The 25,433-nt window shown below is 40.0% G+C and overlaps 1 protein-coding gene across 21 annotated transcripts in view; it reads left to right on the top strand.

Annotated features, from left to right (window-relative positions):
• The window catches only part of LOC309619657 (uncharacterized protein), a 386,823-nt gene that overhangs the window by 205,102 nt on the left and 156,288 nt on the right, over positions 1-25,433 (top strand). For 15 of the 21 annotated variants that reach the window (XR_014239097.1, XR_014239098.1, XR_014239099.1 and 12 more), the window contains one exon: positions 17,439-17,585. The exons of the other annotated variants lie outside the window; for them this stretch is intronic. Coding sequence is in view for 3 of the 15 variants with exons in the window: in XM_082375094.1 (XP_082231220.1) it covers positions 17,439-17,572 (134 nt within the window). In the remaining 12 variants the exon portion in view is untranslated. The remainder of the gene's footprint in view (positions 1-17,438; positions 17,586-25,433) is intronic. 21 annotated transcript variants of the gene reach the window in all.

Here is a 25,433-nt window from a genome sequence, read left to right as displayed (position 1 = left end):
CTGTACCTAATTTGTCAGGAAGTTTCTTTATTGCACAATCTCTCAAAGGTGTTTATAGATGTATTTGAGATCGCTTTATGGCTCCTGGGAAGCACATATCTGAATCATGGCATCACCCACATCCAGTCGGCTTATTATACACAAAGATATACAGAATCATCTATAAAAGGAGGACAAAGACCATATTTGAAATACCCAGAGGCCAATTATCTTCATAGCATCTAGGCGACACTATATGGGTTCGGTTATGGGTCAAGTTATTTTCCAGCCACTCTGATTGCTTTGTATCTAACAACTGCCCATATGCCTAATGCAACGAGCATATTTACCAACAAGGAACACAATTAGCTATCTCTCCGCTCTCCCTCCCTTCCACTCTTTTCCTTCCTGTAACCTTCAAGAATAATTACTACTATGTAGAAAGGCTCTGTGCTCTGCACTGTGGAAGGGCCTGAGATAAAGCATACTTGGTTTTTGCTCTCAGGTAGCTTAGAATTTGTCAGAGTTCTAGGTGCATAGAAACTATTCTATAAATGCTGATAACAAGAACTTGCCAATTACTGGGGAATTATTCCATGGGAGAAGTACTTATAGAGACCTTAATAGATGTTTGAATGCATACCATACACACCCTCTGCCTTCAGGGAGCTTGTAGTTTAGGCAGGGAGGGAAAAAAAAGTAGCACACATTAAGTAACTACTGAACAATTAAATCTGAACTGTGAGATGGTGATTATTTTAATACAAACAGGCATTTACAAGGAGCGAAATTAATGAGAAAAGGAGTAGTTGGAAAATATATCATGTAGAAGTAGAGGTGAACAATTACAAAAAGAGGTCTGTTTCTATTTGGCTTCTGTTATACAGGCAATGGCTTTGGTCTATGATTAGGGAATAAACGAAACCGATCAAATCCATGACCATTGATGAACCCTTAACCATTTCCATGGTAGCATTATAAGTTAAATTTATTGCCATCTTAAGAATGATTCTTATAGGTTTAAGACAACTATTGCTTTTTTAAAAAAAATTTATTTATTTATTTATTTTTAGCTGTGTTGGGTCTTCGTTTCTTTGCGAGGGCTTTTCTCTAGTTGTGGCGAGCGGGGGCCACTCTTCATTGCGGTGCGCGGGCCTCTCACTGTCGCGGCCTCTCTTGTTGCGGAGCACAGGCTCCAGACGCGCAGGCTCAGTAACTGTGGCTCACGGACCCAGTTGCTCCGTGGCATGTGGGATCCCCCCAGACCAGGGCTCGAACCCGTGTCCCCTGCATTGGCAGGCAGACTCTCAACCACTGCGCCACCAGGGAAGCCCCAAGACAACTATTGTTAATCATGAAAATTTCCATTGAGACTTTAGAATAGCGCCAGGCAGGGTATGATTGTGATTTAGCTCTCAGAGAAGTTCTGGAGCCTAGAAATTCTGAAATAGGAGATAAAAGAAAAGGCCTGCAGAACCTTTGGCTCCAGGGAACCTAAGCAGGATATCTTTGATTTGTTCTCCACACTAGTCTAAGCCCTGCCCTGTGCCTGGGAGGTTGACCAGTATAGATAGAATCAAGAGATGCCTTGGCCTTCTGCCTTCCAGCTGGGTTTGGTCAATGAGGGAGGCTGGCAAAACACCAGAGGGAGAGAGAAGAATGAGGTCAGAGTATTGATCCCTCTGGCTTTCTCCTTGAGGGTCATGATGGGCTGGCTGCCTTCGTCAACTGAAAGATCACAACTCCTGTTGGGTGGTCCTTTTTTTTATAGCTGTCCCTCCAGGTTCTATTAACAGACCCATTCCTTTGCCCCTTCAGGTCTAGAGATTGCAACCACTTACTAGTCTGAAGGTACTGTACAAACCCTTGTTGATTTCCTGATCCCTGCCCATTCCTTTGTAAACGGTACCTTTATTACACTCTCCTCAAGTACCCAACTGCAGTGTGCTGCCAACTTTCAGTTTAATGCAGATTCTAGGATGGCAGAGGGGCTTGGAGCAGTTGCACCACCCAACAGAACAGCCCGTCAGACCATTTCTTCCAAGCCGTGCTGAAATGCTAACTCGGATGGCACGTGTGAGTTTGAGCCTGGAGTAACTTAGTTGATGTGATGACGATGGTCAATTTACCAGTAATTTGCTTGAAAATACTGTGTACTCACCTCAGACAGTTTTCTACTCCATTTCTCAAGAGTTACAGCATTCCAAGGACTCAGAGCCACCCAACTGTAGGCAAAGAGTACCGCTGACCGCCAGCCACTCTTGTCAACATTCTCTGTAGCTACGCCAGTATCACTTCCCACTTGTGCTTGCAAAAAGCATTGAATTCCACGCACTGCTCAATTAGCTAAAGCTCTAACAGCCCCATTTGCATGTGAAAAATGCTGTTTGCTCGAGAAAATACAGAGTTTTGTGCACACAAATGATTTGCTTATACAAAATTGTATCTAAAATTTTTGGTTTTCAAAAACTTATTACTTAAAGCTGATGGTCTTAGAGCAGTAATTACATGACAGGAAAACAACCTAATGACGGTCTTTCTTTTTCCACGTGTGGTTTTAACCCTGGCCTTCAAATCCTATCTGCTTGTCTTTACTGCTTTCCCCCGGATCAGCCCAGGAGATTCAAGGACTTCGAGGGTAGGCAGGCAAGGAGCAGTAAGCTGACATCCTGCTTCACTTCCCATTGACAGCTGAGCTCTCATCACAGGGTCTTGCAACCAACAGTGATGTGCAAATCAAGATCTCATATGGATTTGCAAGTCCCAGGTGGAACTCACAGCAAAAACATTTAAAAAACAGAACTGATTAAGTGTGATATGCCCTTCCCTCCGAGGATAAACTTGGAGAACTCTGAAGTAAGATCCACCGGATGGCTGCTCAGACACCAGCCACTCATTCTGAGGTGGTATTTGAACATCCCAGAGGCAAACTTGGGGCTTTACTCTAGAACTTAGTGAAATTATGCCACTGAAAAACTCTGGGACTGTCCACAGCCTGCACGATTTTGTTTTAGCTGTAAAGTGATATTTCCTATTCAAGTAAGGAATGTCTAGTATTGCAACTGTTAACTTGTTTTGAAAGCTTTAAATTCCTTTAAATCAATCAACCTTCTCTATCAAGTAAATATTTATTTCCTCCTGTGGGCTGGGTCCCATCTAGACTGCCAGAGAAATACACTAAGTCATGGTCCTTGACCTCAAGGGAATTATAATCTTATTGGAGTTAAATATATATGGAATGAAATAAGTAGTGAAGATTATGGCAGAGTGTCATATTCATTTCAATGTTTATTGAACCTATTAAATGTTAGCCATGGTAGTAGGGATAAAATGATGTCTTTGCTTTGATTCTGAGGTGCTTACAATTTAGTTGGTGAGTGACGTGGACACAGGTTGTATTTGTTGTAGAATTTAGAGAAGGGAGAGGGCATAGTATGTTGGGATAGTTGAGAAATGACACAGAATTTGAGTTGTCTTTTAAAAGATGTGTAGGATTTAGGTGGGTGAAGATGAGGAGTCAGCTGTAATCTAGGAGCTTGAAGCTGGAATATACATGATAGGATGGGTTAGAAAAGGAGCTAACTGGCTTCTTTAAAAAAATTAATTATTTTATTGACGTGTAGTTGATTTACAATGTTTCAGATGTACAGCAAAGTGATTCAATTATACATATATATAAATATATATACTTTTTCAGATTCTTTTCCATTATAGGTCATTACAAGATATTGAATATAGTTCCCTGTGCTATACAGTAGGTCCTTGTTGGTTATCTATTTTATATATAGTAGTATGTATCTGTTAATCCCAAATTCCTAATTTATCCCTCCCCCGCCCTTTCCCCTTTGGTAACCATAAGTTTGATTTCTGTGTCTGTGAGTCTATTTCTGTTTTGTAAATAAGTTCATTTGTATATTTTAGATTCCACATATAAGTGATATCATATGATATTTGTCTTTGTCTGACTTACTTCATTTAGTATGGTAATCTCTAGGTCCATCCACATGGCTAAGAATGGCATTATTTCATTCTTTTTTATAGCTGAGTAATTTTCCATGGTATATATATACCACATCTTCTTTATCCATTCGTCTGTCAATGGACACTTAGGTTGTTTCCATGTCTGGCTATTGTAAATGATCCTGCTATGAACATTGGGGTGCATGGGTCTTTTCGAATTAGAGTTTTCATCTTTTTAACTGGTTTCTTTTTTTAAGACGGGAGTTTGTTTGGAGAGTAGTGGGGGATGTGTCCTTATGTCTTTGACTCTTGCCCTAGAAAGTTTAAAGACCGGGACCATCACGGTGCAACACAATGGAGAACATCAGGTAGGTGGCGTGTCGAGCTGCCAGCAACTTTGTTCCCTTCCACTCTTTTCTCTTTAATTGCCAGACATCTGTCTTTTACAATAGTGTGCCTTTTCTTCCGCAGATAAGTGCTAGGTGAGCTCTCATTTTATATGTGAGAACGTTTCAGCAGTGTCTTCAGCAAAAGCTGTGTCATCAATCATGCTTGACAAAGTCGAGGATGAGGGAGGAGGGGAGAAGTTTGCTTTTCATTTAGGGAGGCACAAAAGTCAGAGCCAGCTTTGCTCTCAATAGGGTTTTCAGTCCCAATATTTTGGTCTACACCTTTTTCTTTTTCTCCTTGTCAGACTTGTAGGGTTCTTTTGCCCTTTTCAACTTCTTTCTTATATGAGATGTATTTTACAAGTCTCTGTCAAGTTCCCTATGGAACATCCTCGAAGCATGAAGTCTAGAGGGCTTTTAAAAAATTTCCTCGTCTTGTACTATTCAGGGAACACTGATCAATCCTTTCTTGTCTTTAGGTCCCCCTTCTCGGCTCTGCTGTGAGGACAGTGCTGGGAGAGCCAGAGAGATGGAGGAGGGGAGATAGGGGGATGGCAAATAGAAGGAAAGTACTTCTGTGTCGGGCCAGCCACTGGCTCACTCACAGTGTGGGGCAGGTACAAGGGAGCAGAAGGGAATTGCAGAGAAGTCTTGGACTGGGTTGGTGGAATGGGAGTAGTTCAAGTTGAATGAAAGAGCAGACCTAGTGAGTAATTCAGATTGGACCTCAATCTAACCTGGATGATCAATGCAAGTTAGAGAATTAGAACCTGACTGCAGGCAAACCAGAGGCTTAGCATATCTCTGTGATGGTGAGCTAGGGCCAGGCATGAGTCAGAAGTCAGATCAAAGGACAAAACCAGGAAGACATCACGGCAGGAGGAAGAAGGAAGGGGGAGGCACAAGGTACAGGTGTAGAGATGGAAACCAGCTGCTCTGAGACCAAGAACAGAGAGGAAGACGTGACCTCCCCTGGGAACAGGACTTAACAACACGGGGGCGAAGTCAGCTGTCTACAGGGCCAGGCAGGTACCTAAAGAGTGAGGAGAGTGCAGTGTCAGAAGGCATAAGGGAGTGGTGAGGACTGTGGCCAGCCAGAAGCTGCACATCGGGTCTGTCTGAAGGGAGAGTTTGCTCCTCAGCTCCAGCAGATAGCTAGTCACCCAGAGGAAGACAAGCCCGGTGTTGCTAGTTCTTCTGATTTTTTTAAAGAAAAAGTAAAAAATTGGATATTTAAAATAAATCTACCTTTCAAAATAATCTTGGAAATGAATTCATATTTTTTTGAAAAACACCATAAGGCCAAGATTGTAAGAGGCTAAACCAAACACATCTGCAGGCTGCCCATGCGCTGCTTCTGTAAGTGGAAAGAATGGGATCCCTGCAGCCTGGACAGAGTTTGCACCTCCGCTCCTTACTGCCTGACTGTCCAACTCTTTGGACCTGTGTTACTTGCCCTTTCAAAGACTCTGGATCCTCATGAGCAAGAGGTAGACCGTACTAATTTAGTCACAGAGTGCTGTAATGATTACTAGTAATATACGTCAAGTAGCTTATCTCTTTTATTATTTTAAGAAAGGACCTTAATATCTGAGGCAGCTTAGGTGCAGGGCTGTGAGGCTGGAATCACCAGCGTAGCCAGCCAGAGCTGAGCAGGTCACTGGAAGTCCTGAGAGGCTCTAGAAAGTGGTCGTCCTTAGCAGGCAGGCCCTGAATGGGACATTTGATCCTGTACCTAACGGAAGAACAAGGAGGAAAAAAGAAAAGCAAGAATAGATAACTTGTGAGGGATAGTGTTCCTTACAGTAGAGCCACGGGACCCTGATAATTTGGGTTCCAATGAGAAAACCCAAGTAGAAAGGAGGAAGTAGCTCCCATGCTAAGCAGGTTCCATGCCTTATGCCTTTAGTCAGATTCGCCAGCACACATTTCTAGTGGTTATTTATCCAGGACAGAGCCAGGAGAGAGAGAGAAACCCTGCTCCCTTGACTCCAGGTCTGTGTTTTTTCCCAGCCCAACAACATAGGGGGGATATTGGTTGGTCATTGCTCAGATAATAATAATTGTATTTTCTAAATAATGAAGCTGAATCCAGCCTCTGTACCCCGACACCAAATTAAATCTAGGACACAGAGTTTTGGGTGAAGTAGAAGAGAACAGCTTTATTGCTTTGCCAGGCAAAGGGGCCACAACCTGGACGTGGGTGTGAGGAGTTTGTTTTTTTTTTTTAATTTAATTTAATTTTTTTATACAGCAGGTTCTTATTAGTTATCTATTTTATATGTATTGGGATTGACATATATAGACTAATATGTATAAAATATATAACTAGTGAGGAGTTTTATAGTAATGGTTCAAAGGGGGCGTGATCAGCGCATGGACATTCTTCTGATTGGCTGGTGGTGACGTAAGTGGGAGTAGGCATCATCAACCTTCTGGTTCCAACTGGTCTGGGGTCTCCGTGCTTGTGGGCGGCACACTGTTAACTTCTCCCACCTGGCGGGGGTTTCAGTATCTGCAAAACAGCTCAAAGATATTGTTGTGTGTATCCCTTGAGGGGGAACCAGGACCCTGCCCCAAGGCTGCACTATTGTTTCTTGACTCTTTCTCCCTTGTCTCTGTATCCCCTCCCTTCCGTAATTAGCAACTGTTTAAATCTGCCCCTTGGAACTCAGGGAAGGTCATGGAGGCTGAATGAAGCCTATTTCCTGCAATCAAGAAATGGGGGACACAGAAAGGCTTTTGTGCTCAGGAGCCCCACATGGTCCTGCTTGGTATCAATAAGAATAAGTATAGTTTTAAGTTCTTAGGTGCCTGCTGTACATCAGACATCGTGCTGGTACCTGATATCCACTAGGTACTCAACTCCGAGGGTAAAGGATATTATCTCCATGTTAACTATTAGAAAAATGAGGTTTGGGTTCACACAAACCTCATTGGTTGAACTGAGATTTGAATCTGAGTCTTTTGGAAGTTTTACACCATGTGTTACTGCCTCCCATCAATGGGGGGGGGGAATTTAAGAGGGTTGCTATCAGGGTCTCTTTTTCTTTAAACTCTTGGAGAACATGTATAATGGAAGTTCAGAGGGAAGACTTAAGAGGGGAGAGTATGCTTTATTTCAGTGAGGATTGAATAAGGTATCAAATTGTCCCAAGTCCAATGCAACCTGGGGAATTAGCATTCAGAAAGCATTCAGATCATCCAGAACAGTCTATTCCATGGCTGCCTTCCACTATGTTTTTACTCAATCCTCCCCCAGCGCCCCCTTTGAAGCAGGGCAGACTATTATTATGTATACTTGTCCCTAAACTTCGCAGCTCATTTTTCTTTTGAAGAGAGCAGAGGTTGGTGCTAAAGTAATGTTCTACTGCGGTCACAGAGCCTGTATGTTGGTTTGCAGAAGAAATTGGTGGGTCAGTTTGGAATGCCAGAAGTGTTTTCCTTGTTATCGTAGAAAGTATGACAATAGAACAATATTTTAAAATGGTAACAATACGAAGAGCTATGGCAAATAGACCCCCTCCCCCCCCCCCCAAAAAAAGCAGTTTAGTTTGACACATATACTAATTCTGCCTGGCTCAAGGAAAGGCATCTAGGGATCAGGGAGAGGCTGATGGGATAGAGCATTTGTAGACATGGGAGGAAGGGGAGTCTCACAGGGAAGGTTAGTCAACCATGTAATCAATTAAATAATGGTTATTTTCAGAGCACCTGGCAGAAACTAGGAACCATGCCCCTTTCTCTAGGGGACACAAAAAGGCAAAGATGCCTATAGGAGTCTACTTCATAGGTGAGAGCAAACCCTAGACAAATAAAAAGCAAATAAGCACAGAACACAAAGGTACAGGTGATATCAGCAGGTAGTACAGGATTAGTTTCCAAATCCTCATTGCCACTAAAGGCTCCAGCACCAGCAACAAATTATTGTATTTGTTGACCTGGCTATGAATATGGCACAACTTACTATGTCAAAGACTGAAGGGATTATCTTTCCTCCTCAGTCTAAGTGTGGAGAACCTACCCTACTTAGGGACTGGTGATTCTCCTCCCGCCCCCCCCCCTTCCGCCCTCCAGAGCCCTCACCTCCCCAACCTCCAGCCTATCATCCCAGCTCCCATCCCCACCCTGTCCCACATCAATATGGCACCATCCTCCATTCTCTCTCAAACCTTTCTGCTTCTCTTCCTATCTTCCATCTGCTGTCCTACTCTCCTTTCTTCTCTCATCCAAGGGGCCATTGAGTCCTATACATTCTTCCTCCTATATATCTCCTTAAATCTGTTCCCTCCTTTGTATTCCTAGTGCCTCTAAATTTCTCTTTTTCAATTCCCCTTACTCGATCTAGAGTTATGTGTCACCTTGATGTCATTCTTCTCCCCCAAAAGCTGTCTGTTGAATGAAGGTCAAACTCCTTGACATACTATTCAAGGCCCCTTATACACTTTTCTTTGCCTAGCCCACAGACTTATTTTTCTGCAGCTCCCTTCATTCTGTAAAACCTAAGATCTTCACTTCAGAAACTCTTTGTTGGGAAAGACCCCAATAGATTGCATTTAATGTTGAAGGATGTCTTTATTCTGTGATTTTTCACGGATCCTATGTTAAACTGGATTTGAAACTCATATTACTTTCTGCTTAAGAATATAATACCTTTGGGACTTCCCTGGTGGCGCAGTGGTTAAGACTCTGTGCTCTCAATGTGGGGGGCCCAGGGTTCTATCCCTGGTCCGGGAACTAGATCCCCCATGCATGCCACAACTAAGGAGCCGACAAGCTGCAACTAAAGAGCCCACCTGCTGCAACTAAGACCCAACGCAGCCAAATAAATAAATATTTTAAAAAAAGAATATAATACATTCTTGCCTAAAACATTTCTCCCATCCCCCATAATGTTAATAACTTTAAAACATCCCAATAACTTAATCCATCGTTAGCTGAAGCTTGTTTGGTAGTTTTTCCTAGAGCCATGCCTGTTTGATATATTGTCCCCTACTTAGTCATGACAGTCCTGTGATGCATTATGTCACTCAATATTTTCACCCTAGAATAATAAATTAGAGAAATGAGACATCTGCCTACAATTTATTCCTGTTATGTCTTTTCCTTCCTGAAAAGGAAATGGCAACACTTCTAAAATGAGAAAGCCAAGTCAGCTTAACCCTTTAAAACGCTACCCGCAGATCCATGGGACAGTCACATCATTTTTGTGTCTCTTAATATATTTAGTTGAAACACAAAAATATTTATGCCTTTCCTTGGAAAGGTGTTATATTAATGAATTAAGAGTGAATGCAAACTTATGTGTCAGACACTGTACTAGCCACAGGGACCCACGGACACGGTAGGCTGGGCCCTCAGGGGAGGTGGCTGAGTGTGGTGAGTGGTTGAAAGCATGGGTTTTGGACTCAAGTCCTGCTTCTCTCATTTATTAAGTGCATGCCCTTGGGTATATGACTCTGCCTAAGTCTTACTTTCTTCAGTTCAGAAAAATGAAAATGATTGTCTATATCACAAAGGTTCCAGGGTGGATGAAATGCCCTAATATAAGCAAAGTACATAGCAAACTCTTAGTAAATAGTATTATTTTTAATTTGGAAGACAAGTATGCAAACTATTATAATAGAGCAAGTATTGCTATGCTAGAGATAAACAAGGTGTGTGGTAGCTGTAGAGAAGAGCTATGTGATAGAGTTTTCGGGTAGATTCCATTGATATTGTAGGAGTATCTAATGTTTATTGAGTGCTTATAATGTGCTAGGAAATGCTTAATTCCCACAACAAGTTTTCGAGGTAGATGCTATCTCTATTTCACAGACTCTGAAGGAACAGAGAGGTTAAGTAATTTGTGTAAGGTCACCCAGCTTCTTGCAAGGCTCAGGAAAGACTTCCAAAAAGAGGGGCACATATGGCCACATCGGTAAATCCCTATACACATAAAAATTAGTAACTGGATAAATTTGCGGATAGGAGCCAAGTGATCTCCTGTCAAGGGGTCAAAGTGATGTGCGTAAGGAGTTGAAGGCCATGACAATGGAGGAGAGAGACAGAAATCTCTACGAGGTCTATAGGGGAGAAACCAGGGACCTGCTTCATGCTTCTTTCCTATGATTTATAGGGGCTATCAGAGTGCTTTGTATAAAATAGTTAACAATAAATTCATTAATTTAGAAAAATAATCAGTAGAATACTGTTTGCTACAACCAGTATATTCATAAGAAACAACAATAAGCATCCCTATAAAAATTATATTTTAAAAACTTAAATAATAAAATCACTACTGTCTCCATTGAGAGATGTTTACTGTCTCAGGGGACAATTGTTTGCAGTCAAGAAGCTGGAAGGACCAACCTTGCATTATCTGTTGATGATTATTTTATAATGGAAGGAGCCTGGAAAACAGGGAGAGAGGAGGAGAAGATCGATAGCATAAAAGATTGAAAGCAGGCGAGAGAGAAAAGTAGGCAGTGCAAGCTCTACAGTGTCTTACTTAGAGACACATTCACTTGTTCACTGAGAGGGAACAAGCTGGCTTGCTGAATGATGTCAAAACAACCGACGGAACATGGAGAGCTCCTCAAAAATCATCCAACTCAGTAAAACTTTAATCTCATCAGTTGTCTGACACTGAAGACAGAACAAATGGTTACCTTTCAGCGTCTTCAAACTTTTTAGCAGATTTTGCTGGGTGGTACACAGACACTGTCTTGCAGACTGGCTGCCAGTGTGAATACAGCTTGCAAGGGAAGTGCCATCAATGAGGGGGGACCGTGATCCCAGGCACACTCTAGGCTCTGCTTCTAGGGGAAAGTGTGACTAAAACTTCCAGCTCATGTTAACAGCACCAAGCTTTTAGGTAAACTGTACAGTCTACCAAGTGCCTTCACACACTGTATCCCTTGTCATTGTCATAGAATCCTGATGGAATAGACATTACCACCCCAATTTTATGATATTTGAAAGACTGAGTCTCAGAGCAGTCAGCTGAAGTGTCTCGGGCTGTACAGTTAGAGTGTAAAGCTAGGATGTCAACCTCCATCGTCAGACTGGAAGCTCAGTGCTTCTTCCTTATGGTCAAATTTGCTTCTGCAGAGTGGTCATGGGGGTTATTTCAAGAGCTGAGATCGGCTCCCATGTCAGCTTCCAGAGAACCCACAGAAATAAGGACGGCATGTATTCTACAATGATTAAATGAGCTTCATTAGTTAGGATTCTATAATTATTACTAATTAATTAGTCCAGTAGAGTCCATTCAATGGAAGGATCTATGTATACTAATTGCAGAGGGTTTAAAAAAAAACTCTTTGAGAATGCCTGAATCCATTCTGTATAATGATTAATATATACGGCTTCCTACACACACATGTATTTTAAGCTATAAGCTATGCATGGATATCAGTCTCTGGTTCCTTTTCGCTAAGGAAATTCCAGAAAGTACTAACAAGTCTGTGCACCTAAGGGAGCAGTTAACGGTTTCCTCTAGACCAGTGCTGTCCACAGACACATGATGTTAGCCGCAAATGTAGCTTTACATTTTCTGGTAGCCACATTAAAAATAAAATGAATAGGTAAAATTAATTTTAATAATATATTCTATTTAACCCAATATGCCCCAAATATTTTCATTTCAACATGTAATCAGTATAAAGATTATTCATAAGATATTTTACATTTTGTGGGTACTAAATCTTCAGAATCTGGTGTGTGTTTATTTTGTGCTATGGCACATGTTTATTTGGACTAGTCACATTTCAAGGGCTCCAGAGTCACATGTAGTGAGTGGCTACCAGGCCTAGATGTCCTTCTGTAGATGTCTCATGATTTCTTGCTTCAAGCTTTGACGACACAGTCATGTACTTGTTGAAAGCAACCTCTAATCTTGAATCTTTTACCAGCGGCTTTCAATGGAAGATAGAGCTTCTCTTAAATGTATGGTCGTCTGGTCGTCCCTCGGTATTTGTGGGTGATTGGTTCTTCTAGCACCCCCTGCAGATACCAAACTCTGCAGATGCTCAAATCCCTTATATAAAATGCTGTAGTATTTGCACATAACCTACACACATCCTCCCATTTACTTTAAATCATCTCTAGATTACTTACAATACTTAACACAATGTAAATGCTGTATAAATAGTTGTAAATACAATGTAAATGCTGTGTAAGTAGTTGCCTGGTGCAGCAAATTCAAGTTTTGCTTTTGGGAACTTTCTGGAATTTGTTTTTCCAAATATTTTTCCATCTGCGGTTGGTTGAATCCACAGATGCACAATTTGCAGAGTCTGCAAATATGGAGAGTCAACAAAGATACCTAACTGTGGCCTGTCTCTCCCAGGGTCTCAAACTTCAGTTCTTAAAGGACGAGATAGGTAACAGAAATGTGTGGATCTAGCCAGGTGTAAGATAAAAGAAGTGGTTGAATCTACAGGGGATTTGGAAAATGTGGGCCCAGCCTAAATTCAAAATTAAAACCCAAAAGAAACAAACCAAAAAAAAAACAGCAAAAAAACAACAACAACAACTCTGTGCTGGTCCAAAATATTTATTGGGACAGCATTTATGTTCAAAATAACCCAAGCAACATACTTGTGTTCTCTTTGACACCTTAAATCCATTGAAATAGTGTCTTAATATTTTTGTGCTATGCCATTATGCTATCCCTACCTTCTGGTAAAAATAACTTGGGGCATTATTGCTGGAATTTATGAGTAAAGTGTTATGGTTATACCATGTGTAATAATACACAGTCTGGAGAGGATCCTGTGGGCATTTCCTCCTATGATATTTTCTTCCTGATTACGATGAGGAGTTTTAGCCTGGTGACAAGTGGAGGCGGGAAAGGTCTTTTTCCCTGGCTGACAAGGTTTCATCCACATGGCCTTGTGGAAGAGTCCTTTCCTAATCATTTAGGAAGATTAGCTGGGTGGATAGTCTGCATTGGTGTCCACATTTGCCTGCCCCAGCTGTGCGCTTCCACTCAGGCTGTTGTGACTTACTATCCGCGCGACAGTAAAGTAGTGAGAAAAATCTGTGTTTGGTCACAGCCAGAGGAGTGGGGCTGGTTATTGTATTTCCTCATCTGGGAAACAATTCAGTATAACCCTGGAGAAAGGGATCTATTTTTATCTCTCGTGTGCTTGCTTTTGCTGCAGTAACAAATGCGCAACTCCTTAGGCTAGTTTCCATCTAAAATGCCACATTTTCAGGGAAGGCATCTAGAAAATTAAGAGGTTAAAAAAAAAAAAATCCACCTCTCCCTTCCGAAGTGTTATATAAAAATTAGTTATGCCAAATTTGCTTTCCTGTCCCCTGTTAACCGTCTCCTTGTTATCCAAAGCCCAGTCTCAATGGCTAATCAATAGTACCCCAGGGAACACTCATGCAATGTACAGAAGGGAAAAATTCCAGTCAAACAGGGAAGTAAATTTAGCACCTTTAGGCAAACCATTACATAATTAAAAAAAAAAAATGTATGAGAGAGAGAGAGAGTGTGTGTGTGTGTGTGTGTGTGTGTGTGTGTGTGTGTATGGATGTGGGGAAAGATTTGGTCAAATGAGAACTTTGCTGAATCTAGTTCCTTCAAATCCAAGCTTGGGCCATCTAGTTATTGGCATAGATCATATAATATGGGGGCAGGGGAGGGGTTGCAGGAAGAAGAAGAAAACAGCAAAGCTTCACATTATAAATCTGTTCCTTATTGCTGACAGCTCCAGGCAGCCTTAAGAATCAACTTTTATTAGCTCCCTATTAGGGGACCATTTCCCTTATAATTTGATTATTAGAAAGGATATATTTGAAATCTACATTTCCATATAGATAGAACCACTCTGTTTTTATGACCCTGATGCACTCTTAAAAACTCATAGAGAGACTCCTCTAAATTTCCACAGTTGATTATTTTCAAGAATGAAATAGGAATAAAATCCACTGAGCTCAGAGAGAGAGGGTCGAGGCCAGGGAGCGGAGAATGGCAAGAGTTGGTGCTGTGAGCATCACTAGATACAAGAAGTGTTTTCTTTTCTTGATCCTTGGCCAAAGGATCACATCAATTAAGAGCAATTTACTCTTGGATTTTTCCCTCTTTGCTCTATCCAAGGATATGTTTATTTTCTCTTTCCTCTCCCTTTTTCTCTCCCCCTTCCACTTAATACATATACTGAGGATGCTCAAACACCTGCAGAAATCTTGCTGACCCATCTAGACCTAAGCGCTCATTTCCTGATTCTGTGCTGGCATTAATAGTAGCTAACACTCATGGATATTTTACCTCATGCTGGGCCCTGATGGCGTTACATCATCTTCCCAACTACATATGTGATAGATGCAACTGTCATTCCCATTCAACAGATAAGGAAGAACCTGTGGATTAGGGCGTTCAAGCAAATCACCTGAGGTTACATACATAATTTATATACATATATATGTATATAACGTGTGGCATGAGGAACTTCCCCAACCAGGGATTGAACCTGTGGCCCCTGCATTGGAAGCACAGAATGTTAACCACTGGACCATCAGGGAAGTCCTATACATAGTTTATAAAGGATGAGTTGGGAGTCAGATTTAGGAAGCTAGTCCATTGGCCAAATTCTGGACCATTCTGCCTTACTGCCTGCAAAGTACATCCATAAACATGATTTCATTTTATTCCCATATCTGCCCTGAGATAGTAATTGTCATTACTCTCATTCTAAAGACATACACTTAGGTTCAGAGATATTATGTCGTTTGGACAAGCCCATTTAAATTTTCATTTTATATTGGAGTATAGTTGATTAACAATGTGGTGTTAGTTTCAGGTGTACAGCAAAGTGATTCAGTTATACATATACAAGTATCTATTCTTTTTCAAATTCTTTTCCATTTAGGTTATTACAGAATATTGAGCTGAGTTCCCTGTACTATACAGTAGGTCCTTGTTGGTTATCTATTTTAAATATAGCAGTGTGTACCTGTCAATCCCAAACTCCCAATCTATTCCTCCCCCCCACCCTTCCCCTCTGGTACCCATAAGTTTGTTCTCTAAGTCTGTGAGTCTGTTTCTGTTTTGTAAATAAGTTCGTTTATATCATTTTTTTAAGGTTCTGCATATAAGTGATATCATATGAAATTTGTCTTTCTCTTTCTGACTTACTTCACTTAGTATGATAATCTCCAGGTCCATCCATGTTGTTGCAAATGGCATTATTTCATTCTTTTTTATGGCTGAGTAATATTCCATTGTATATATATATCACATCTTCTTTATCCATTCCTCCATCAATGGACATTTAGGTTGCTTCCATATCTTGGCTATCATAAATACTGCTGCTATGAACATTGGGGTGCACATATCTTTTCGAATCATGGTTTTCTCCAGATATATGCCCAGTAGTGGGATTGCTGGGTCATATGGTAATTCTATTTTTAGTTTTTTAAGGAACCTCCATACTGTTCTGCATAGTGGCTGTATCAGTTTACATTCCCACCAACAGTGCAAGAGGGTTCCCTTTTCTCCACACCCTCTCAAGCATTTATTGTTTGTAGGCTTTTTGATGATGGCCATTCTGCCCTGTGTGAGGTGAGTCAGTGTCTCTAAAGTCACTACCTTTCTGCTCCTCATGTTGAGAGAGGTTTTGGAGAAGGTACAGATCCTGTCTCGGTCAACTGAGAGGAAGTTCCCAAGGGGACTCTAGATCTCTCAGATACCTTTTACAGATATGAAACTCTAGAATGCACCTGAAGTTTAGCGTAATGTGTAAGGTGGAGCTCTCTGGAGACAGAGGATGTCGTGCACCCTGTTATTCCCTCTATACTCCAAATCATTTCTACTTCTACTTGATTATGGTTGAAAAATGCTACCTCACTTGAGACAGTAAAAATGACAAGTGGAAAATTGTTCCATTAGCAGAACAAGGGGAAATTAATCCCTTCTAGCATTTTCCCCCTTTTGGCTGAAACTTTGAATTGAATGTGCAATAATGAGTAGAAAAAATTGATTAAATACAATCATATAAAACCAGAATTGCTCCCAATTGATTCCCTTCTCCTTATTATTTTTTATTCCATTTTATGTTCCTGGGGAGCGTTCACTGAGGGCAGGAGACATCCTCTTAAAGTATAACAATAGGGGTTATGTTTTAAATTTGGATGAAAAAGAAAAGATGATTTGGGTGGGTTAAAATGTAACCACATTTTTTTTGAATTTCATTTTCACTATGTACTTCAAAGGTGGGTAGACAAATATGCAACTGCTGTCATCAAGTAAGACCTGGGAGTTAGGGCTGAAGTATACAATGCTTCTTTCCAGTGAAGGGAAGACTTCCCCAGTAAGAATTCTAGTTATCATTTTATTAATGATAATGTATAGGAGATCGAAAGTGCATTAGAGGTAATCTAGTCCAAATCCCTTATTCAGTAGGTAAGTTAACTGATACTTAGAGAAATTGACTTGCCCAGTCTCTTCTCAGGATGAGGTGTGCAGGAAACCAGGATTGGGTGGAAGTGGAGATAAAGGGTAAGTATCAGACTGGAAGAGAAACACGTCCAGTTGGTTCTTTAAGCAGAGGAAGTCTAAGAGGATATTCAGGACCTAAATGTGGAGCTAGAGAAGATGGGATCAGAGACATCAAGACTGAAACAGCAATCCGTGTGAGTGCCGTAAGCAGTGGTATCCTCGTGTGTTCCCGTAGCAGGATCCATTTGCAACACCCAGAACTGAATGGACAAGACTTCATTCAAGGGACCACACAGAAAGTCTGAGCAGAACCAAGATAAAAGTCCTAAGATCCCTTGTTTCCCATTACCCTGTGGGTCTAATACTGTAAAGAGTGTGCTGTGGGTAAATCACATGGACTCTGGAGGCTCAAGTCAGACATGGGGTCAACTTTCAGTTCGTTCACTCTGACCTTGGCAAATTACTCGTCTTGGTTTTCTTAAGGTTAAGTTGAAATAATACCTCGTAGGGTCGTGTAGATAAAACATGAACAGCATTTAACACAGTGTCTAGCACAAAGTGAGTTAATAGTAACTAATAACTATTATAATCACCGTTGACTAAGAAGATATGACCTGTGCTTTCTGTTTTTTATTGGGAGCTGTGTTTCACTCTGACACTGATCTCCTTGATAACAGGGACCAACGTTTATGAGAGCAGTGGCTGGGGAGAGGATGCTTTCTGTGACTGTACAAAGGGATTTCTCTGGGTGAAACTGGTTCCTGCAAGAATTGGCCTTTGGCTTTATCATCAGCACATTCTAACCAACTGAACACATGGCCCAGGTAAGAATCTGATTGTCAGCTGAAGTCACAGCTCAGAGTTTGGAAACTTAGTCCCAAGTAGACAGTACTAGTTTGGTAGGAAAAACCAGGATTCGTAAACTATGATCAGGGATTAGGCAAAGTTAACGATGGGAAATTCTTACGACTTTTGTTTTGGATATAGCCTTTCGTTTTGCCGCTCCTGATATAGCAGTAAAAAATAATCTCATGGACAAAAGGCAAATTATTTATGTGAAAGAGAATTGATAATCTGTTTAGAAATAGGTTGGAGAGGAGAAAATTGATATCAAAATACTATTATGTAACAATTCATATGAAGAAATCATTCATAAAGTAATAAAAGTTCCTAGTGAGGGGTCTGGAAAGAGAATTTACCTACGTTTTTGTTTTTCTTTTTCATATTTATTAAAGTATAATTGAGAAATAAAATTGTAATATATTTAAAGTGTACAGCATGATGATTTGATATATGTGTACATTGTGAAAGGATTCACTACATTGGATCCAATGTTGAACATCCAATACTTCACATATTTACCTGTGTGTGTTTTTTGTTTGTTAGTTTTGTTTTGTTTTTGAAGCTAGCACAAGTTTCTACTCTCTCAGCAAATTTAAATTATACAATAAGTAATATGAACTATAGTCACCTTGTTATACATTACATCTCAGATCTTATTCATCTTATAACTGAAAGTTTGCACTCTTTTACCAACTTCTCTCTATGTCCCCCACCCCTCCGTCCCTGGCAACCACCATACTACTCTGTATTACTATGAGTTTGACTTTCTAAAAAATAGATTCCACATATAAGTGATACTATGCAGTATTTGTCTTTCCTGTCTGGCTTATTTCACTTAGCATAATGGCCTCCAGGTTCATCCATGTTATCTCAAGTGGTAGGATTTCCTTCTTTTTTAGAGACTAATATTCCATTGTATACCACACTGTCTTCATTCATTCATCCTTTGATGGACACTTAGATTTTTTCCATGTCTTGGCTATTCTTAATAACGGTGCAATAAATATGGTAATACATATAGCTCTTTGAGATAATGACTTAGTTTCCTTTAGATGTATTTCCAGAAGTGGGATTGCAGGATCATATTGTGTCCTAACATATGCTCTCTCCTGGAGAATGTTCCATGTGTGCTTGAGAAGAATGTGTATGTTGCTGCTGTTGGATGGAATGTTCTAAATATGTCTGTTAGTTCTGTCTGGTCTAATGTATAGTTTAAGTCCAATGTTTCCTTATTGATTTTCTGCCTGAATGATCTATCCATTGTTGAAAGTGTGGTATTGAAGTCCCCTACAATTATTCTATTCCTGTCTCTTTCTCCCTTCAGATCTGTTAACATTTTCTTCATATAGTTAGGTACTCTGAGGCTGGGTACATAAATATTTATAATTGTTAAATCTCTTAAAATTGTTAATATTTATAATTGTTAAATATTTATAATTATTATAGTTGAATCGATCCCTTTATTATTATATAATGACCTTCTTTGTCCCTTGTTACAGTTTTTGGCTTAGATTCTATTTTGTCTTATATCAGTATAACTCCCCCTGCTTTCTTTCTGTTTCCTTTTGCTCAGAATATCTTTTCCTGTTCTTTCATTTTCAGTCTATATGTGTCCTTACTTCTGAAGTGAATCTCTTATACGCAGCATATAGTTAGGTCTTCCTTTTTTATCCATTCAGCCATTCTATATATGAGATTGGAGAAATGAGTCCATTTACATTTAAAGTAATTACTGATAGTAATTATTCCTATTATCATTTTGTTAATTGTTTTCTGGCTGTTTTGTAGTTCCTTTGTTCCTTTCTTCCTCTCTTGCTCTCTTCATTTGTCGTTTGATGATTTTCTCTGATGGTATGCTTGATTCATTTCTCTTTATCTTTTATGTATCTACTATAGATTTTTGCTTTTTAGTTACCATGAGGCTTACATAAATCATCTTATAGTTATAACAGTCTATTTTAAGCTGATAACAGCTTAACTTTGAACAATACAAAAGCTCTACATTTTTACGGCCCCCATTTTATGTTTTTGATGTCACAATTTACATCTTTTATATTGTTTTTCTATTAACAAATTACTGTAGTTATAGTTATTTTTAATACTTTGTCTTTTAGCCTTTATACTGGAGTTATAGGTGATTTACAAACCACCATGATATTATTAGAGAATTCTAAATTTAACTATATATTTACCTTTGCCAGTGAGTTTTATACTTTCCTATGTTTTCATGTTACTAATTAGCAGCCTTTCATTGCAGGTTAAAGAACTCCTTCTAACATTTCTTATAGTGCCAGGCTAGTGGTGATGACTCTTTCTGCTTTTGTTTATCTGGGAAACTCTTTAGTTCTCCTTCAGTTCGGAAGGACTTGTAGATTTGCTGGTAGATTATTATTATTATTTTTTTTAGAAATTCACATTCTTTTATTTATTTATTTATTTATTTATTTATTTATTTATTTATGACTGTGTTGAGTCTTCGTTTCTGTGTGAGGGCTTTCTCTAGTTGCGGTGAGCGGGGGCCACTCTTCATCGCGGTGCACGGGCCTCTCACTGTCGCGGCCTCTCTTGTTGCGGAGCACAGGCTCCAGACGCGCAGGCTCAGTAATTGTGGCTCACGGGCCCAGTTGCTCCGTGGCATGTGGGATCTTCCCAGACCAGGGCTCGAACCCGTGTCCCCTGCATTGGCAGGCAGATTCTCAACCACTGCACCACCAGGGAAGCCCTGGTAGATTATTTTTGTTTGTCAGTTTTGTTTTTTGTTTTTTTTTCTTCTTTCAGCCCCTTGAATATAACATCCCACTCACTTCTGGACTGCAAAGTTTCTACTGAAAATTCCGTAGCTAGTCTTATGGGGGTTCCCTTATACTTAACAAGTTACTTTTCTCTTGCTGCTTTTAATATTCTCTCATCGTCTTTAACTTTTGACAATTTAACTGTAATGTATCTCAGTGTGGGCCCTTATAGAGTCATCTTCTTTGATCTTCTTTGGCTTCCTGGATCTGGATGTCTGTTTCTTTTCCCAGGTTAGAGAAATTTTCTGCCCTTATTTCTTTGACTAGCCTTTCTGCCGTTTTCTCTCTCTCTTTTCCTTCTGGGATCCCTATACCACATATATTAGTCCTTCCGGTGGTGTCCCATAAGTCCCTTAAACTATCTTCCTTCTTTTTCATTCTTTTTTCTTTTTGTTTCTCTGATTGGATAAATTTCACTTTTCTGTCTTCAAGTATGCTGATCCTTTCTTCTACTTAAAATAGTCAACTGTTGAAGCCCTCTACGGAATTCTTTTTTAGCTCAATTATTGTATTCTTCAACTTTAATCTTTCTGTTGGTTATTTTAAAAATATTTTCTATCTCTTTGTTGAAATGTTCACTTTGTTCATGCCTTGCTTGCCTAACTTCAGTGAGCATTTTTGTGACTGTTATTTTGAACTCTGTTGGGTAAATCACTTATCTCCATTTCATTAAGATTGGTTTTAGAGATTTATCTTGTTCTATTATTTGGGACATATTCCTCTCTTCCTTCGTTTTCCTTGATTTTCTATGTTGGTTTCTGCACATTTGATAAAACAGTCATCTATCCCAGTATTGAGGGACTGGTCTCATGTGGAGATGTACCTCCTCAGTCAGTCTGATCCAAGCACCTTTGTGATCATCCAAGCTGCTGTCTTTCTGCTTAGTGGCTCTCAGTAGTTAAGGGTGTGCCAAGACCCATCAGTGTCCCAAAAGCAGGGAAATGCCCATATGGCTGTTTAGGCTCCTCGAGGGCTATTAATTGCCTGCCCCATCACCTCCCTAATTGGAGGCCCAGGTTTCAGGCTGCACCTGGGAAAGTCAGAATGTTAGATTTTCAGTCTAGCCCCTATTAGGAACAAACTAGGAGCTGGTTTTTTTTTTTTTGCTTACTCACTCTGTGCTGAGCCAGACTGAACAGTCATTAAAAGTGCTTGTGCACCCAAATAGAACTGTTTCTTTATTTTGTGTGGTCCTGGGGGACTCATGACTGCCAAGCCCTGTCAGTTCCCAGAGCTAGGTGATTTGGGAAGCTGTCCCTTGGGTGGCAGCAGTAACGGTTGGGGTGCTCGATGTGTTGACAAGTTCCTTCCAGGAAAAACTAGAGGCTTAGTTTTACTGTTGGAGCTAAGGAGAAACAGCAGGGGATGTGACTACCAGCTTTATCAGGCTCCCAGAAGGACCCTAGTCAATTTCCACATGTAGGCTTATTAGATGAAACCTCAGGCTGCAGCTGGGAAAACATGCAGTCAAATCCCTTCCAGGAAGAAACTGGGAGATGGGTGTTTTTGCTTGATCTGTCTGTGTTGAACCTGGGGAAGATAGCTGCAGGAAGTACTTACACACCTATTTGAAAGTTGCTTTCTGTTTATTTGTTTTGTTTGCTTAATATGGCCTTTGGGACTCATAAATGCCAAGCCCTGTGGGCTATTAAAAATAGTTGATTTGAGGGACTACTACTTGGGTAGCAGCTGTATAAGTTGGGGCACTAGCTGTTTGGACAAACCTCTTTCTGGGAGATGCTGGTCACTTAATTTGTTGTTGGACTGAGCTGGGGGGAGAATGTGGGGAAAATGCTAACAGACTTCTTTGGGCTTTAGGGAGGATTGCAGTCAGAACCTAGATTAGAGGCTCATTAGACGCTGAACCCTCAGGTAGCAGTTGGGAAAGTATATAGTCAAACCCCTTCCCAGGTTGCTTGCTCTCTCTGTTCTGAGCAGGTGTATAGCTGTGGGGAGTTCTTCCGTGCCCGTTTTAAAAACTGCTTTTTTGTTTGCTATAGTCCTGTGGGACTCACGAATGCAAGCCCTGCTGGCTTTCAGAGCTAGGTGACTTGGGATCCCATCCCTCAGTGTCACTCTTAAATTTGGGGTGCTAGATGTGTGGTCCAAACCCTTTGCTCCTGAGGGAGAAGCTGAGAGTTGGGGGTTCCTTTCTGACTGCATGGTGCTGTGCTAGGGGTGTGGTTTATGGCAACACTGTCTCAGCCTTCTACCATTTTAATGTGGGTATTTTCACATTGGGTAGGGGTCACTCAACTAGTTTCTGGATTTCCCATAGGGGGAATTGCTCCATGTGTAGCTGTATATTTAGTGCGCCTACAGGAGAAGGGAAATTCAAGAGTCTTCTATGTTGCCATTTTGGTGAAATTCTCTCCTACTTATTTTTTTCAAATGCTGGGGCTATGTTGAATAAATAATAGAATATGTTTTAAAGGCCACTGATGTATGGAAAATACCTTTTGGGAAAGTATCGCATATTCAAAATGCTTTTTGAATTCAAACCTGTAATTAGAGTCTGAGTTCAGAGTTCATGTTTAATATTTTCTCTGTCTCAATCTCTTTCTCTCTCATTTTTCTTTATGATTTTTATGCTTAGTAGAGTGCCTATTATATAATATGTGCTCAATAAATATTTATTGAATAAATGGATGCAGATACTATAAAAAGCCTTTATGACATTAATCATATTTATTATTAGACAACATTTATTAGACAACTGCTATATGTCAGGTAGTGTTTTGAGTACTTTACATGTATTAACTCATTTAATGCTCTCAATAACCCTAGAAGATAGGTACTATTATTATCGCCATTTTTCAGATGAAATACTGGGAAATTAAATAAGTTGTCCAAAGTCACACAGTTGGATTCAGACTTCAACTTCCTGGCTCTGGAGCTTGCTGTCTTTGACACTAAGCTGCCTTGACACACAAGGGAGACACCAGGGATGTGAACGTGTAGAGAAAATTCCATGTAAGGACATAGTAAGAAGACGGCTGTCTGCAAGCCAAGGAGAGGGGCCTTAGAAGAAACCAGTCTGCCAATACCTTGATCTTGGACCTTTAGTCCCCAGAACCATGAGAAAATGATTTCTGTTGTCTAAGTCACCCAGTCTGTGTACTTAGTTATGGCAGCTCTGGCAGAATAACACAGCTGTTAAGGAACATAGCTACAATTTAAGTATGGCTTATTGCTGCCGTGTTCAGAAATGTGGATCCAATACTGTCGGATTTAATAATTTTTCAAAGGAAGCCATAAATCCAGATTTTTTAATTTGAAATATTTTGATTAAAAATATATTCACTTTTAATTAATGAAATATTAAACCCTGTTAGGTCAAACAAAATACCTATATGTTAAATTTGGTCCATGAGCCCTTCGTTCAGAACCTCTGACATAATCTATGTCGGCATTTAGCACAGTGTCTGGCCCATAATAAGATGTCCATAAGTTATCATTAAAGAGTGAAAAATACTATGATGGAATAGGCATCACAGGAGCGCCAGAAAATCCAGCTTTGGGGGTGAGGGAGTTAGGGAAAATTGGTGGTCCAGGAATGCCTTTTTAAGAGATAATGCTTGAGCTGACACCTAAGGGATGATTTGTAATTACCTAAATAAGGGAAAATGTAGAAAGAGAAAGTTTTCTAAGTAAAGGGAACAGTTGTCGTTAACCCTGAGGAAAGAGAAAGTATGGCTATTTGGTGAACCACAAGTAGTACAATATGTTTAAGACATAGAGTTAAGGGTGAAGACTGGTGATGCTTGAGGCAGGGAGAGAGAGCAGAGTCTGAATTGTTAAGGGACTTTATTCAGAGAGCAAGAGAAGGAATAGACGAGTTTGAAGTAGAGCAGGTGAATTCGATTTATTTTTTTAGGGAGGTTGCCCTGGCTATACCGTGAAGACTGAATTGGAGGTGGTCAGTGTGAAGGAAGGAGAAACAATTAGCAGACAGTGCAAGAGATGATGATGGTTTGAACTGACTGGCAATAGAAATAGGATAAATTTGAGAAATATCAAAGAGGGAGAATTGACAAGACCTGTGATTGCTTGGGTGTGGGGTAAGGGAAAGATGACTCAAAGGTGACCCCTAGTTTTCTGCTTTGGATAACTGAGGGGATTAATATGTCATTCATTGAGTTACCAAGCACAGCGAGTTTGGAAGCCAAAGAGGAGATGAATTTAGTTTTACGTATGTTGACTCTGACGTGCCCATCGGTTATCCAAGTGGGATGGAGAAGTATGTACATAGAAACGAGAGATCTGAGCTTGAATATACATTTGGCATTTAACAGTATAGAGATGATAATTGATGTCCTGGAGAATATGTGAAGTTGAAAGAGAAGAGGACTGAATAAGAAAGCAAAGGTGGAGAAAGAGGCACTTAATATATTAGACTGAGCTCCTAATCTTACCCTATCTAAAACTTTGCTCTTTCTGTCTACATCTATAGCTAAGATTTTTAATTCTGTATTAAAGCAAAGATAGCCATGTTCTAAAATAGAGGTTTCTGAAAGGCGAGGAGCTCATTACCTCGGTTACAAATAAATTGTTCAGGTGTTGAGTATCCATGATAAGTTAATATCATCAATATCATTTAGAGATGCTGGTAATATGAACTCCAAACTACTGAAATAATGCTTAGGATCTCCTTGGAAAAAATGAAATAATCTTGCTGAAGATAACAAGAAAATTATAATTACAACTATATATACAATATTGGGACATAAATAATAATAAAAGCATGCAAATAAATAATCACTACTCTTCAGATCTCAAACCCTAGAACTAGGTTAGTAACTCCTTTCTCCCAGGTATTATAAAATGTAATTTCCGGAGCTTTGTAATTACCTCAAGTCTGAGCTTAAATCAGCCATGCTACTGAAGACTCTTATGTAATCTATCACACACCAAGTACACATCTCAATTTATTTGTCCTCCTTTGAGCAAGAATAACTGAGCATCAGGGAAAGTCAATCAAGAAACCAAAAAAAGCACTGAAGATATAATGATACATGCATGACGAATCCAAACAAG

Source organism: Balaenoptera borealis, assembly GCF_965194805.1.
Source record: "Balaenoptera borealis genome assembly, chromosome: 21".
Taxonomy (NCBI): Eukaryota; Metazoa; Chordata; class Mammalia; order Artiodactyla; family Balaenopteridae; genus Balaenoptera; species Balaenoptera borealis.
Note: the sequence above shows the minus strand (reverse complement) of the source record. Positions and strands in the feature narration are given on the sequence as shown.